This window comes from Mustelus asterias, chromosome 9, assembly GCF_964213995.1.
Source record: "Mustelus asterias chromosome 9, sMusAst1.hap1.1, whole genome shotgun sequence".
In the NCBI taxonomy this organism is placed as follows: domain Eukaryota; kingdom Metazoa; phylum Chordata; class Chondrichthyes; order Carcharhiniformes; family Triakidae; genus Mustelus; species Mustelus asterias.
In genome coordinates, this window is record NC_135809.1 from 31,314,350 (window position 1) to 31,330,964 (window position 16,615).

The 16,615-nt window shown below is 42.3% G+C and overlaps 1 protein-coding gene across 1 annotated transcript in view; it reads left to right on the top strand.

Moving 5' to 3' along the window:
• Window positions 1–16,615, top strand: part of LOC144499054 (dedicator of cytokinesis protein 4-like) — a 386,914-nt gene that overhangs the window by 313,784 nt on the left and 56,515 nt on the right. Inside the window, exons 39-42 of the mRNA XM_078221109.1 lie at window positions 98–264; window positions 2,169–2,255; window positions 2,476–2,652; window positions 10,189–10,272. Of these exons, the coding sequence (XP_078077235.1) occupies window positions 98–264; window positions 2,169–2,255; window positions 2,476–2,652; window positions 10,189–10,272 (515 nt within the window). The remainder of the gene's footprint in view (window positions 1–97; window positions 265–2,168; window positions 2,256–2,475; window positions 2,653–10,188; window positions 10,273–16,615) is intronic.

Consider the following 16,615-nt stretch of genomic DNA (forward strand, 5'->3'; position numbering starts at 1 on the left):
TTTGACACTTATCTGCGATCTATTTTGAATGCTTCATTGCCTGCATTTTTAATTAATTGTCAGGTTTCTGGTCATTTTCTTAACTGTTATTATGCAGATCTGCAGATTTATGCAGTAATCCCCATCCCTGATAATCATGAGATACTGCAGAAAGAAGCTATACCCGACCATATTAAAAGTTTTTATAGGGTCAACAATATCTGGAGGTTCAGATATGATAGACCATTCCACAAAGGAATCAAGGACAAAGAAAATGAATTCAAGGTAAGCATATTTCTTTTATATGAGTATCACATTGATTTTATCCAAATATCTGTATTTGAGTCTAACTTGATTTTGATGAGACTTGGTGATTTAGAATATTGTCGTCTTGCAACTGTAGTCTGGGGTTGAAATTTCACCCTCTTATTGGGATGAGTAAGGATCACATTGCCATGAAAAGTGGAACCAGTATGCCAGTTTACTGACACCCTCCTGTCCTTGGGCCATTTTCCTGGAGGCAGGATCAGAGTCAGAAAGCTTTCCTCCCCGCAAGCAGCAGGTAGCCAGCTGTTTTAAAAGGTTTCTGGGAAACGTTCTCACTCTTACCTGTGTTACGGCCCTGGACCAGAATCCCAAATGACATTAGGAAGCCAAACTAAACCCCAGCAATTTTTATTTTTTGGCATAAATGCTCACTCCAGGAACAATTCCACTGACAAATTGGGGATCTTTTGTAGTAAACCAAACTTTTTTCATCCTTTTCAAACTTTTTGAGGGTGGCACAGTGGTTAGCACTGCTGCCTTTCAGCTTCAGAGACCCGGGTTCAATTCTAGCATTGGGTGAGTCTCTGTGTGGAGTCTGCACATTCTCTCCACGTTTGCACTGATTTCCTCCAGGTGCTCCAGTTTCCTCCCACAGTCCAAAGATGTGCAGGTTAGGTGAATTGGTCTTTCTAAGTTGCCGCTTAGTGTCCCAAGATGTGTAGGTTAAGTGGATTAGTCATGGTAAATGTGTGGAGTTACAGGGATGTCGGGCAAGGGAGGGCCTGGGTAAGATGCTCTGTCAGAGAGTCGTTGCAGACTCTATCAGCTAAGTGGCCTGTTCCGCACTGTAGGGATTCTATTCTATGAAACTTTATTTAATCACACAGTTTAAATATAACTCTAACAAAGTAAAGCAGTTTAACTCTTGGCAGTTGAACAATATAGTTAAAAAATGAAAGGAAACAATTTTGATTTCTAACTTATCACTGTTTCTGCTCCATGTAAGCAACATTTTATTTCTTTAAATACAGTTAGAAACCATAAATATACTTTCTATAAGAGGTGTAGTCAGTTATGAAGCTTTGAGAGAGATGTTGAGTTTCAGAGCAGCATGCAAACCAATGTCTTTAAACAAACCCCAGCCAGAACTGAAAGCTGATACATACCTAACTCCTCCCATTAACCAGATTATCACATGACCCTGTCAATCAACCAATTCAAAAACCCCAGAGAAATCTTCATCTATAAACAAAAATCCATTAGCTCTCTCCTAAATAAACACTATATAGCTAAAATGAGTAACTATCCTGCTCTCCCAGTTTCTGAGTTGCATTTCCTCCAAACATATTGACTGTTGAAAAAAACTGAATTTTGAAACATTTTCCTTTAACATAAAAAAACAATATATCTCTCGCAATAGCACATTATCATCACATCTAAAATGAAGGATGCTACTCCTTCTGTGCTGGGAGACCACACCCCTCTCAAGGCATGAACTGGCCAATTCAACAAACGCATTGCTAGGTGATTGTTTCACACAATGCAGGATCAGGCCACACACCCCCATCCATTTGACCCTGATGTTCAGTCTCATGAGATCATAAGATATAGGAGCCGAATTAGGCCATTCCGCCATTCAGTCGTGGCTGATATGATTCTCATCCCCATTCTCTCGCCACCTTCCCGTAACCCTTGAGCCCCTTATTGATCAAGAACCTATCTAACCAACTCAATGTCCTGCATCTGAGTTTGAATTCGGGATGTTAATTGCTTCATTATGTTTTCAGTTCATGGGACGTGAAAATGCTGAGACTGAAACATATAAAAGTTCTCGATATTAAGTTTAAATTGACATATACAGAGTATGGGTTGAAACATTGATTTTATTACATTACATTACCTCCCCCTCTCATTTTTGTCAGAGCCTATGGATTGAGCGAACTACTTTGACATTGGTTCAAAGTTTACCAGGTATCTCCCGCTGGTTTGAAGTAGATAGACGTGAAGTGGTGAGTTCAAGCAGCCAATTGCAAATTTCTCAACGGTAAAGATACTGTATTATGACTTGCATAATCTTTGTACCAAATATAGACTGTAGCCTTTTTTCAAAGTAAAATAATAGCAACATGAACAGAAACAAAAAGTTACTAGAAATTTCCAGCATGTATTTTAATATCTTGTTTTAATCTTTTAAAAGAAAGTTGACTTCCGTTGGCCATCTATTTTTAGGTTGAAATGAGTCCACTTGAAAATGCAATTGAGGTGCTGGAGAACAAGAATCAACAACTGCGAACCTTAATCACCCAGTGTCAATCAAGACAGATGCAGAATATAAATCCCCTGACCATGTGTCTCAATGGAGTCATTGATGCGGCAGTTAATGGAGGACTTGCCAGATACCAAGAGGTAATTAGAGGAGTGTGGGGAGGGGAGGGGTGGGAGGAGGGGGGGGGGGGAACAAGGAACCCAAACCGCTCATGGAAATATTTAGCAAGATAACAAATTTCTGTCCAAGGTCATTCTGAAAAACTATTCCAAGGCTGTTTTATTAATATATTAATCAGTGGTTTGTTCCAGCCACCCTAGCAATTTGTACGTTAAAAGCAGCTAGGAGCTTTCATTGTTGTGAATAGACTTGTAAAGCTCTGAGCCCAAGTCAAGATCAGAAGCATACAGGTTAAATCAAAAAGCCACCTTTGGTCAAATATTGGAGATGATGAGAACTCAGGTTGTCAAAGAGAATCACCTTTCAGTGATTATCTCATTTACTTCCAGGAGAACTTATTAACAAACCAATCCACCTGTTATCGTAGCAGCACCAGCTTTCTATGTCCTGTGAATTTAACCCCACGTTCCTCTACCCCTGCCTTGAGAGCAAATCTTAACTTTCAAGAAAAACATAAGAATTACTTATGTAGAATTGCATCTGAAATACAGCTCAGAAGTAGGCCATTCTGCTCAACCCATCCTCCTTTTATCCTTTCCCATCTCACACTCAGCCTCACCATCTATTCCCTTTTCCCCCATTTTGTTTCCCTTAAATACGTATTTACTATTCACCTCAGCCACTCCTTGTGGTAACGAGTTACCACTCTCTGGATAAAGATGAATTCTCTGTTTGATTCCTTGGTGAGCATTTCCTATTGACAAATTAAGTTTTACACACTGTCTCTGTTTAAATTCTCAATTTTAAAAACCTCTTCGTGGTCATCACTCAGCCTTCTGCTTAAGAGAAAAGAGACCAAATTGTTCATCCTTTTCCTGATGGTACAACCACTCATTTCTGGTATCATCCTTGTAAATCATTTTTGTACACCCTCCAATGCCTCTTTTCCTTTTTATGATATAGTGAGTAGATCTGTGCACAGTGATCCATGTATTTTGATCAAGGATTGATACAAGTCAAGTATCTAATTTTGCATTTTGTCCTTTTAGATATTAATCATAATTACTTGATTTGTCTTGATGACCTTATTAACCATTGTCACTGCATACTGATCTGTACTTGCAGATCCTTTTGCTCCATGATCCCTTTTCGATCCTTATTTTCGAAGTAATACATGTCCTCCTTACCACAGTCTAATGCCTCACATTTGTCTGGGTTGAAATTAATTTGCCAATTGTATGCCGATAGTGTATGTTTGCTAATGCCGCTTATAATTTATCAAAGGTCACCTCAATATTGATCATTCCCCTCTGTCCTGCCAAAGTTGACGTCATCTGCAAATTTAGAAATTGCATTTTTGATTCCAACCTTTAATTTGTGAATATAAATTGTGGATAACAGGGTCCCAGAACTGGGCCTTGTGGGATACCCAGCTTCTGACCTTTTGACTGGCTCAATAGCTCCCCTTTACTCTGACATTTGGCTTTCTATCTTGCAACCAGCGGATTATCCATTGCTCTACTTGCCCACTGACATGAGATAAAGTTCTACCAAATTCCTTCCGTGGCAAAATGGTCAAAAATCCCAACATATTCAGACTGATTAGTAATCCCGAGAATGCATGTTTAAGATTTAGAAAATTGGGAGTAAAAAGCAACGTATAACAGTAAAAATATAATTGTCAAATAATTTGCCAGTAGTGGCTTTCCGGCCTTCAGGTTGGCTGAAAAGTCAGTTTATCATGTTCCAACGATTTTGTATGTTTCCCATGCATTCAGTTGTGGTAAATGAAGAACACTTCTCCAATTTAAAATGCTACAGCATGCATGCTGGTCAGTGTACAACTTCATCAGTTTTGTGTTGATAATTCATCATTTCCTCCTTCCTTTCGCAGCTATCCTGCTGACTACATTTATCACTAAATATGAAATGTACTAAACCCAATGGAGCAGATGGTAGCAATAATTCATCGTCTAAATGATGTACCATTCCTTATTGTTATGGACTGCACAAATATCTTCAAAGTGGCAATTATGGGTTATTCGCAGTAAATTGACTCCACTTGTATTTCTATGAGGACAATATCTGAATATTCCTTGAAATTGAAAACCAAAGCACACTGCCTGATAGTACATTTACTAATTCTGCCATCCTCCCTGATATTACAACAAGAAATGTCATTTTTAAATAGCACCTTTACATTGAGTAAAGCATGAGCAGTTGTCCAACTTAATTTGACGCCAAACATAAGGAAACAATAGGACAGGTGGCCAAAGAACAAGGCCTTAAAGGAGGAAAGAGGTTGACAGACGGTATTCCTGAGCTTTGGACCTGAGTGACTGAAACTTGGGTCACTAAAGGTGTGGCTGCCACTAATGGAGTTAAGAAAATCGGGGATTCACATGAGGCCATATTTGGAGAAATGCAGAAATCTATATGGGACTAGGGCAAGTCCATAGATTAATTTGTAAACAAGGATGCTAATGTTGAAATTGAGGTTTTACCAGACCAAGAGTCCATGTAGAGCAGGGATGATTTTTTTAACAATTCATTTACAGACCTGGGCCAGGTCAGCTTTTATTGCCCATCCTTAGTTGTACTTGAGAATTATGTCATGTTGTATTTACAGCAATGGGCTATTCAGTCCAACAGATCCATTCCAGTATTTATGTCTCCTCCCAGCCTCCTTCTTCTAACCCCATCAACATATCCTTCTCTTCTTTTCTCCCTCTTCTTCCATGAGCTTCTGTTTAAATGCTTTAACTTTGCTATGTACCTCAACTGCTTCCTGTGGTAGCAGGCCCCACATTCTATTACTCTCTGGGTAAAGAAGTTTTCTCTTGAATTTCCTATTGAATTTTTTAACAGTTTTCTTGTATTTGTGGTCCATCATTCTAGACCTGCCCAGAAATGGAAACATCGTCTCTACATCTTCCCTATTAAACACTCATATTTTAAAAAATCTCTTATCAGATCACCCCTCAGTCCTTTCTCTAGAGTAAAAACCCAGCCTTTTTAATCATTCCCACAAGGTAAAACCCTTCAGTTCTGATATAATTCCAGTAAGTCATTTTTGCACCTTCGCCAGTGTTTGTATATAATTTTATTATGATCCGTTTATTATAAGGGTTGTTATCAGAGCTGAGCTGTATTCCTAAGTGTGCTGTAACCAAATTATTTTTGTAAACTTAATGTAATCTTTCTGCTTTTAAATTCTATCCCCCTAGAAATGGATCCACGTGTTTTTTCTTGTTTTTGTTTAATAGCTTTATTAACCCACGCTGCTACTTTTAGTGTTTTGTGTACCTGTACTCTAGGTCTCTCTGATAGTCCTAAGCGAACACATGGGCAGTAGATCCCTCCATTTGAATCTTGTTGGTTAAGGAACATTGACATATACAAGGGAGGGGGAGATGTAGCTAGACCGATTGCTCCATACTCCAGCCCAAAAATGTGCAGGTTAGATTGATTGGCCATGGCAAATTGTCTCTTAGTATCCCAAGATGTATAGGTTAGGTTAATTAGCAATAAGTATGTGGGGTTACGGGGATAGAGCCTGGGTAAGATGCTTTGTTGGAAAGTCAATGCAGACTCCATGGATGAATGGCCTCCCTCTGCGCTGTAGGGATTCTATGACTTCAGTCACACCTCATGTTAGTGTGATTGGTAATGTGCAGAGTAAGGGCAACCCAGGTGAGATGGGAATGAAGATCTGAAGAAACTGATCCTGTCCAGTTGGTCCTGTGTACTTGCTACTAGTGAGGATAAGGCTAAAGACTGTGGGATGAATAGCCAAAGCACCATGGCACTCAGGAGCAAGAAGCTGTCCAAAGTGGGGTATTTTGGGGGATGAGGAGATGCTTAATGTCATTGTTGTAAGGTTTTCAGTAATTAGAGGGATGGATAACATCCTTTGCAAGCAGAATCAAGGGTCCTGCTACATGGTATGTTTCTTACCTGGTGCCATAGTGAGAAACATCACAAACTAGCTTCCAAAGAAAGTGGCAAGGGTGGGAGAGGATCCATTCCTTATGACTGATGTTGGGACGAACACGTAGGGAAGAGTAGGCAAAGGTCCTGTTTAGAGACTACTGGAAAGCTAAGAGTTAATTTAAGGAACAAGATCTCAAAGGTTACCATCTTTAAATTATTAGCTAATCCAGATGCAGATCGGTGTAAAGAAGGCAGTGTGCCATTAGTTAAAAAAAAAAGAGGGATTCCATTCCGCGGGGCACTGGTACTAGTATCAGGACAAGGAGGATCTTTATTGCAGGGATGGGCACCACCTGAACCAGGCTGAGGCTAGGGTCCTAACAGGATAATTGGGCAGTCACAAGGACTTTAAAGAAGGCTGTTTAGGTGGATAAAGTATTATAAATAACAGTTCAAAAGGAAAGAGAGTAATGGTCAAAAATTATTACAGTAGGCACTACAGATAAAGGGAAGCTAAAGGATTAAAATAATTAAACCAGGAGAAAGAAATAAAAACCTGTGAGCAAAACATTAGAGCAGAAGGATAGTTGAGGGTGTGTGGCCCGAATAAGTGCATTTTACCCAAATGCATGAAGTGGGCGGCACAGTGGCACAATGGTTAGCACTGCTGCCTCACAGCTCCAGGGACCTGGGTTCAATTGCCGGCTTGGGTCAGTCACAGTCTGTGTGCAGTTTGCACATTCTCCCCATGTCTGCGTGGGTTTCCTCCGGGTGCTCCAGTTTCCTCCCACAGTCCAAAGATCTACGGGTTAGATTGATTGGCCATGGTAAAAGCCGCTTAGTGTCCCGGGATACGTAGGTTAGAGGGATTAGCAGGGTAAATATGTGGGGTTACGGGGAAAGGGCCTGGGTGGGATTGTTGTTGGTGCAGACTCGATGGGTCGAATGGCCTCCTTCTGCACTATAGGATTCCATGATTCTATGAAGTGACAGCAAAGATGAGGAAACAGTAAAGGGGGAGAACAGCCTCTGTAATTAAATATGAAGTCACTTCACAGAAAAGAATGTAACAACAGGAAAACAGTGGGAACTTAATTAGTAGAATTAAGAAATAGAAGAGGATTTAAGGCAGCAACAGCAGTTGTGTTGAGGCCCTCTTGTAGCAGCTGTGAAGTGGTATAAATAGAGGGATTAGATGTATGGTTTTAATGGAGGATTTTAACTTTCATTTAGATTGGGATTAATGGACAAGCATATGTAAGAAAGGTGGGGAATTCCTAGAACGTGCCCAGAATGTAACAATAGGTCAAATAACTAACAAGGAAGCATGCCACGCGATTTAGTAATGAATGTTGAATCAGATTTGGTTAAAAGATTTGGTTAAATGCATGAACATTACCTAACAGCAGTCATGATATGATCATGTTTACATTGTGTTAGAAAGGAAGAAATGTGGAATAGCCACTAAAATTCTGGATTTGGGGTGAGGCTGACTTCAGTCTGATGCGGCAGAGACCACGGGTGGAATTTTCCGCTGTTCGGGCCGGCCGGATTTTCTGGTCCTGCTGCAGTGAATGGAGATTTGGCCGAGCGCCAAACTATCTGTCCTTGCTTGCAGCGGCAACGGGGTGCGAACGACCGGAAAATCCCGACCTATTAATTGGGCACATCTGTCAATGGGTAAAATGGCAGAAATTCAGTGGGAAGTGCTCAAAGAAACAAATTAATGTGGCAGTTTATAATGCAAAGGATCAATGTCTCTCGCCTCTCGAATTACAGGGTCCCACATTCAGGTCCCACTTCAGAGCTTGAGCACAAAAATCAAGACTGACGCTCCAGTTGGCGTCAGAGAGTGCTACATTGTTGGCCATGCAGTCATTTGAATGAGATGTTAAACAGTTTTGGGTGGACTCAAGTGTACAGAGGGCCCAAGATTTTTTTAAAAAGTTTATTTATTAGTGCCACTAGTAGGCTTATATTAACACTACAATGAGGATACTGTGAAAATCCCCTAGTCGCCACACTTGGGGCACACTGAGGGAGAATTTTAGCATGGCCAATGCGCCTAACCAGCACGTCTCTCGGACTGTGGGAGGAAACCCACACAAACACAGGAAGAACACACAGACTGCGACCCAAGCTGGGAATTGAACCCGGGTCACCGCTGCTGCGAGGCAGCAGTGCTAACCACTGTGCCACCGTGCCGTGCTGGTAGGTAACCAGTCAGGAGAGCATTGGAATCATTTAGTTTAGAAGTAACAAAAACATGATGCAAGTTTCGGCAGGAGATGAGCTGAGACAGAAACAGGCAGTTTGATTTGTATCACGGTGGCAGTGTAGTTAGCACTGCTGCCTCACAGCGCCAGGGACCCAGGTTCAACTCCAGCCTTAGCTCACTGTCTGCGTGGAGTTTGCACTTTCTCCCCGTGTCTGTGTAGGTTTCCTCCGGATGCTCTGGTTTCCTCCAACACTCCAAAGATGTGCGGATTTAGGTTGATTGGCCTTGGTAAATTGACCTTGGTGTCAGGGGGATTAACGGGGTAAATGAAGGTTACGGAAATAGGGCCTGGGTGGGATTATGGTCGTTATAGACTTGATGGGTTGAATGGCATCTTTCTGTACTGTTGGGATTCTATGAATTGGAACAGCTCAATATATGAGACCTAGTGATACAGTGCTAAACACTGTACTTAGGGGAGAAGTTCAGATTATAATTTTGTACATGTGTTCTGTATTCAGAAGGGAATAACTGGGAGATAGGATCGCCATCAGCAAAAGGGGGGCAAACTTGGAGACAATGTCATTCTCCGCATTATGGAGGTGTATAGCATGCAACATGTCAAAAGGTCTGGATGTTATGTGCTCTCCAGAAGTGCTACATGATGCTGAGGGGAAACATGAAGGGAGAAAGCTGGTTTAGTTTGTTACTTCGTAGATCACCGAGCGACACTGGACCAGAAAACCCTTGGTTTTGGATTAGCTAAATTCAGTCAGAGTAGTAGTTGAGGCTTCGTCGCCGGCCTCCTCCAATCCTAATCATTATCCAGTGACTCATGCTGAGTAGTACAAGGTCAAGGACAGGGTCATGCTCGAATGTGAAGTCCCTGCAGCCAAATACCATGATAAACACACTCGAAGCACAGACAGGAGGTGGGGCTGCTTAGGGGAAGTAAGAGTGCATGCTGCACCTGTTAAATCATATCTTAGCAATTCACAAGGAGCAAAATTGCAGGGCGGGGAGAAGGGAAAATAGTTCTCTGTTTGGTTAAAAATGCCAAGAGCTTTTTTTCAAAAAAATTCAGTTACAGACAGATTTGACCTTCTAACCCCACCGCCTGCCCATAATAACAGGTTGTTATAATCCCAAACATCCTTCAAGTACCTAATTGTACCTAATTTGCATAATTTGTTTTCTTGTGTGTCTTCGTGGGTGCTTTAACTGTGATCCTTGCATTTTAAACTGTTCCATTTTTAATTCTGATCAGTTTGCTGGCAGCTTGACAGTTGTGGTTAATTTTACAAGGCTGCAAATGTATTTCAAGGTGGTTTACAGATTGGGAAGAGCTGGAAAACGTGCAAGAAAACAGCTTGGAGAAATGTCCTCATTTTGCTTTTTGTTGCAGGCGTTCTTTGTGAAGGACTACATTCTCAACCACCCCGAGGATGGAGAGAAAATCTCTCGTCTGAGGGAACTCATGTTTGAACAGGTAATTCACACGCACGACCCCAGAGTACAAAATATTCATTAGCACCAGGTAATAGCTTTATATTAAAACCAGTGGAAAATACAAATGACCCACATATTATCAAGAAACAAATGACAAGGTAGATGAGAGAAGCAGTTCAACCAAATTGGCTCGTGCTTCAGAATTAAGCCCACATTTGTTTCCCCGTCACATGGGCAACACAGTGGCACAGTGGTTAGCGCTGCTGCCTCACAGCGCCAGGGTCCCAGGTTCAATTCCGGCTTCATGTCATTGTATGGAGTTTGCACATTCTCCTCATGTCTGTGTGAGTCTTCTCTGGGTGCACCAGTTTCCCCTCTCACTCCAAAGATATGCGGGTTGGCCATGCTAAATTGACCCTAGTGTCAGGGGATTAGCAGGGTAAATGTGTGAGGTTGCAGGAATAGGGCCGGGTTGGGATTGAGGTCGGTACGGACTCAATGTGCTGAATGGCCTCCTTCTGTACTGTAGGGATTCTACATTATTCTCTTGACTTGCCTCCACTTCCTGCCTTGAAGATTCTTCCAAATGTTCATCACTATGTGCATGTTCTGAATTGCCCTTTCAGCTTATAACCTATGCCCTTTGTTCCAGTGTCTTAGTGTACAATAAAGTAGTGCTGCAGATTTACCATCTGCATTTAATATTTTGGATGCAAATATTTATATATAACCACTGACAACAAGGACATTGAGGATGGTCCTGTATTCATTAGCTCTGCAGCTACTTCAACACTTGTGCTCTGTTCGCGATCCCAGGGATTATTCCCGCGCTCCTGCCACGTGGCCTCTTTTGTAACCGCCTCGTGACTCCTCAAGTAACCACTCAGTCTACACCATCCCCGTTTAATAGGGACACCCAGTGGCATTAGATGTAACAGTGTGTACAATAGGAAACTATATGTAGTCCACAAATTAAGCTGTAGCGACTGGTTTATAGCCCATCATGTCTCCTTCATGCCTGCCACTTCCCTTTTGCATTGGAAGGAAAACTGAAATTCGAAAGTCAGTTATAAACTAAGTGGTAATGAAGTCCTGGAACCTTGTGTTCGGCCTGTTCAGGTGCCCAGAGCGTATGATTACACTGGTTGGTGGTGTTGTAGTTTTTCTGTGGCCAGTACCCTCACTGTGTTAGCAACACGGGATGTTTCATCTGTGTGGTCATCAGCTGCAGGGCTCGCTGCGTTGGCCATTGTAGAAGTTTGCATGTCAGCTGGTGTAGGGGCCGGTGCCGTAGGCCAGATGACTGAAGTGCTATATTGTCTGTTAGTGCTGGTTCTGATACTTGCAGAAGGTAACGGCGATTGCGCATATAGTGAGCACTGCTTGAGGCTACCACATAACTGGTTTTGGGGCATTACTGTGTACCACCATCAACTTGTTATAGCCGCATGCAGTCTGAATCCTAACCATTTGACCTTGTAGCCATGATGTGGAGATGCTGGCATTGGACAAGGGTGGGCACAGTAAGAAGAGTCTCAACACCAGGTTAAAGTCCAACAGGTTTATTTGCAATCATGAGCTTTCGGAGTGCTGATGAAGGAGCAGCGCTCCAAAAGATTGTGATTCCAAATAAATCTGTTGGACTTTAATCTGATGTTGTGAGACTGCTTAATTTGATCTGGTGTTAGAGGGCCAGGTTAGTGGTTATCTCGATCATAGTGTTTCTCAATTCGTGTTGTCGGAGAGCATCATTGACATTGATTTGGGTTGGAGCAGAGCCTTAGCAGTAGGAATCATGGTCCTGGTGCGCCTGGAAAGAGGTCATTGTGCTGTCGAGGACAGACCCTGTGCTGGTAGATTTCACAGGCTGAGGATTGCAGCATAGTCATTTGTGCGATCCTGTGCACATTTCTCGAAAAGATGTTTGGTTGAGTGAACCGCTCATTCTGCCATACAGTTTGACTGGGGATTGAAGTGGCTGCTCATGATGTGCTCAAAGTCCCATGCATGTTCAAAATTGTGGAATTCAGTGGCGACTATTTGCATTGTCTGTCATGAGTCTCTGTGGGATGTTGTGTGTGGCAGAGCTTCTCTTAAGCTTGATAATGACTGTTGCTCCTCAGGTTTGGCAGATTGTTGAGTTCAAACCAACCAGAATACAAATCAAGTAAGACTACCTGTTGTTTCCCATTCTACTTGAAGATTTGTTCCTGCTGTGAATGACCATGTGAGGCCCTGAACCTTGTATAAATACAATGGTTTCTTTGCATGGCGCAGTTTGAGTGCATTGCATGGTGCACATCTGTAGATTTCCCTTTCCATGACAGCATTCATGGAGGACCAGAACAGTGATTCCTTGGTCCTATATCTGATAGCTTCCAGCCTGGGATGCCCTTGGTGAAGTTGTTGTATGTAGTACCCCTGCAGGACAGTAGGAATGATGAATCACTGGCCGAACAGTATTAATTCAGTTTATCTTTGGTGGCGATGGCTGTGTGGAGTTTGTGAAGAAGCTCCCTTGTGGATTCTGGCTAGCTCCTCATGATGAAGTAAAGCAGTTGCCTGCATGTGATGTCAGCCTGCTTGAGTTCCTGATTTTAATGAGAGGACAGCACCTCTATTGCCATAATGTCTATATCTTCCTCATGATCTGCCTTGTCTGTGCTGGATGGGAAGACTCTGGAGAGGGCATCAGCCAGTACAGCTTCTTGCCACGTTTGTAGACGGCATTGAGACTGTTGCGTTGCAACTTAAGATAGTTATGAGTGGCTGGTGATCAGTTTCAATAGTTGCAGGACGACCATAGGTAAAGTCATGAAATTTCTGACAGGCAAAGACTAAAGCAAGGAATTCCTTTTCAATTTGAGCCTAATGAGTCTGTGTCAGTGAGGGGCCCTTGAAAGAGAGGCTATTGGTCTGCCATTCTGGATGCAGACTGCACCAAGTACATGCTGGGAACATCTGCTGATGTAAGTGTGGGTGCTCGAATGTCAAATTAATATAGCACCGGTGGGGCTGAGAGTGCCTGTTTGAATCTGGTGAAGATGGCTGGGTTGTGTTCTTGCCAGTATCATTCAGTGTCCTGTTGGAGAAGTTGGCTGTGACTAAATGGCCCACACAAGGAGCATTATTGACACTGAGGGTGGGATTTTCCAGCCGCGTGCACCCCAAGGCCAGAAGTTCCCGCCCGAGGTCAATGGACCTTTGCATGTTCCGCACCCCCCCCCCCCCCCCCCCCCCCCACCTACCCCAGCTACGATTGCCATGGCGGGCGGGGCAGGAAAATTCCACTCTGAATCTGCATTTCTCAGGGTTAAGCTTTAATTGATTGGTCCTGATTCTGTAAGGACAATACAAAGACATGCATTATGTTCTCGCACAGTACGACCCCAAACAAGGAAGTAATCAACAATGTTCTCACAAGGTTGGCCTGCAAAGAGATGCTCCAGGGTGGTGGGGGGGTGTTGGAGGTGGTTGTTTACCAGTGCTGACAGGGAGGGTTTAAACTAGAATAGCAGGGGCACGGATACCTGAGCATGGACACAGAGGAGAGAGGAAAAGGGATGGAAAGAAAAAACATTAAAGTAAGAGGCAAAGGTGGAAGGCAGAAAAAAACGTGGGCGAAAAACAAATGGGGCCGTAATGCAAAATAAAGCTAAGATGATTAACAAGGTTAAAAAGACACGTCTAAAGGCTTTGTCTTTTAATTTGTGGAGCATTCACAATAAGATACATGAATTAACAGCACAAGTATACATGAATGGTTATGATACAGTTGCAATTACAGAGACATGGCTGCACAAGGATGGGAATGAACATCCAGGGGTAAGCATTATTTCTGATTAGAATCATAGAATCCCTACAGTGCAGAAAGAGTCCATTCAGCCCATCGAGTCTGCACCGACAACAATCCCACCCAGGCCCTATCCCCGTAACCTCACGTTTTTCCCCCACTAATCTCTCTGACACTAAGGGGCAACTGAGTATGGCCAATCAACCCAACTCTCTCATCTTTGGAAGGACAGACAAAAAGGGAACGGGATGGGGTAGGAATGTTAGTAAAGGAGGAAATCAATGCACTAGTGAGGAAGGAAGTCATGTGTTGAATCTATATCAGTGGAGATGAGGAACACCAAGGTGGGGTGGTGTCTATAGGCCACTAAACAGTAGTGGAGATGTAAAGGAAGGTATTAAATAAGTAATCAGAGATGCATGCAATAAAGATAAAACTGTAGTCATGCGTGATTTTAATTAACAGGTAGATTGGATAAATCAAACTAGCAATGGTATCATGGAGGAAGAATTCCTGGAGTGTTTGTGATTTTTTTTATTTTTAGACCAATACATTGAGGAACCAACCAGAGAACAGGCCATTCGAGATTGGGTATTGTGCAATGTGAAAGGATGAATTAACAATCCTGTTGTGCGGGGTGTTTGGGGAAGACTGTCCATATTTTGATAGAATTCTTCATTAAAATGGAGAGTGAAGTAGTCAAATCCGAAACTAGGATCCTGAATCTAAATAAAGGGAACCAAGGGAATATGAGGTGTGAATTGACAAGGATAGATTGGGGAACCTTAATAAAGGATGGTGGATAGGCAATAGTTCATGTTCAAAGAATGTGTGCATGAATTACAATTATTCATCCCTCTCTGATGAAAATAAAAGAGGAAAGGTGGCTCAACCATGCCTTACAATAGAAATTAGGGGTAATATTAAATTCAAAGAGGAGACATATAAAATTACCAGAGAAAGTAGCAAGCCTGAGGATTCGGAGCATTTTAGAATTCAGCAAAAGAAGACAATTTGATCCAGCGGGAGAAAATAAGACGATGAGAATAAAATTGCAGGGAGCATAGAAACTGACTGTAAAAGCTTCAAAAATATATGAAGAGAAAAAGATTAGTAAGGACAAATGTGGGCCCCTAACAGTCAGAAGCCAGGGAAATTATAATGGGGAGCAAAGAAATGGCAGACAAACTGAACACATACTTTGATTCTGCCTTCACAAAAGAGGGTACAAATAACCCCCAACAAATGTAAGGGAACCAAGGGTCGAGTGAGAGGGTGGAATGGAAGGAAATCAGTATTAAGAAAATGGGGGGAAATAAATTGGGTTAAAAGCTGACAAAGCACCAGGGCCTGATAATCTACATCCTATATTAAAGGAAGTGGCACTGGAAATGTTGGATGCATTGGCGGTCATGTTCCAAAGCTCTATAGACTCTGGAGCAGTTTGTACAGATTGGAGGGTGACAAACGTAACCCCACTGTTTAAAAAGGGAGGGAGAGGAAAGAAAGGAGAATTACAGACCAGTTATCTTGACACCAGTCATGGGGAAGATAGTAGAGTCTATGATAAAAAATGTGATAACAGAACATTTAGAAAGCATTAATGGGATTGGACAAAGCCAGCATGGCATTATGAAAGGCAAATCATTCTGAACAAATCTACTCCAGTGTTTTTTTTGGAGGATCTACTGCAGGATGTAACTAGTAGAATAGATAAGGGTGAACCAGTGGATGTGATGTATTTGGACTTTTGATAAAGGGTTAGTGGGCAGAATTAAAGCACATGGGTTAGGGGTAATGTATTGGCATGGACCGAGACCCGGTTGATAGACAGAAAACAAAGAGTGGGAATAAACTAGTCTTTTTCCAAGTGGCAGGCAGTGACTTGTGGGATACCACAGGGATCAGTGCTTTGGCCCCAGCTGTTCATGATATTTATCAATGACCTGGATGAGGGAACCAAATGTAACATTTCCAAGTTTGCTGATGACAAAAAATTGGGTGAAGTTGTGAGGAGGATGCAAGGAGGTGATTTAGACAAGTTGAGTGAGTGGGCAAACACATGGCAGATGAAGCACAACATGGTTAAATGTGAAATTATACACTTTGGTGTGAAAAGTGGAAAGGAAGAGTATGATTTAAATGGTAATATATTGAGAAATGTGGATGTATAAATGGATCTGGGTGTCCTTGTACACCAGTCAATGAAAGTCGAGAGACAGGTGTAGCAAGCAATTAGACAAATGGTATGTTGGCCTTCATTGCAAGAGGATGTGAGTTCAGAAAGAGGGATGGCTCACTGCAGTTATACAGGGCCTTGGTGAGACCACACCTGGAATATTGCATGCAGTTTTGATCTCTCTACCTAAGAAAAGATATACTTGCCATAGAGGAAGTGCAGGGGAGGTTCACTAGGTTGATATTGGGGTTGACGGGACTGTTCTATCAGGAGAGATTGGTTCAAGTGGACAATATTCACAGGAGTTTAGACCATAAGACCATAAGACATAGGAGCGGAAGTAAGGCCATTCGGCCCATCGAGTCCACTCCACCATTCAATCATGGTTGATTTCAACTCCATTTACCCGCT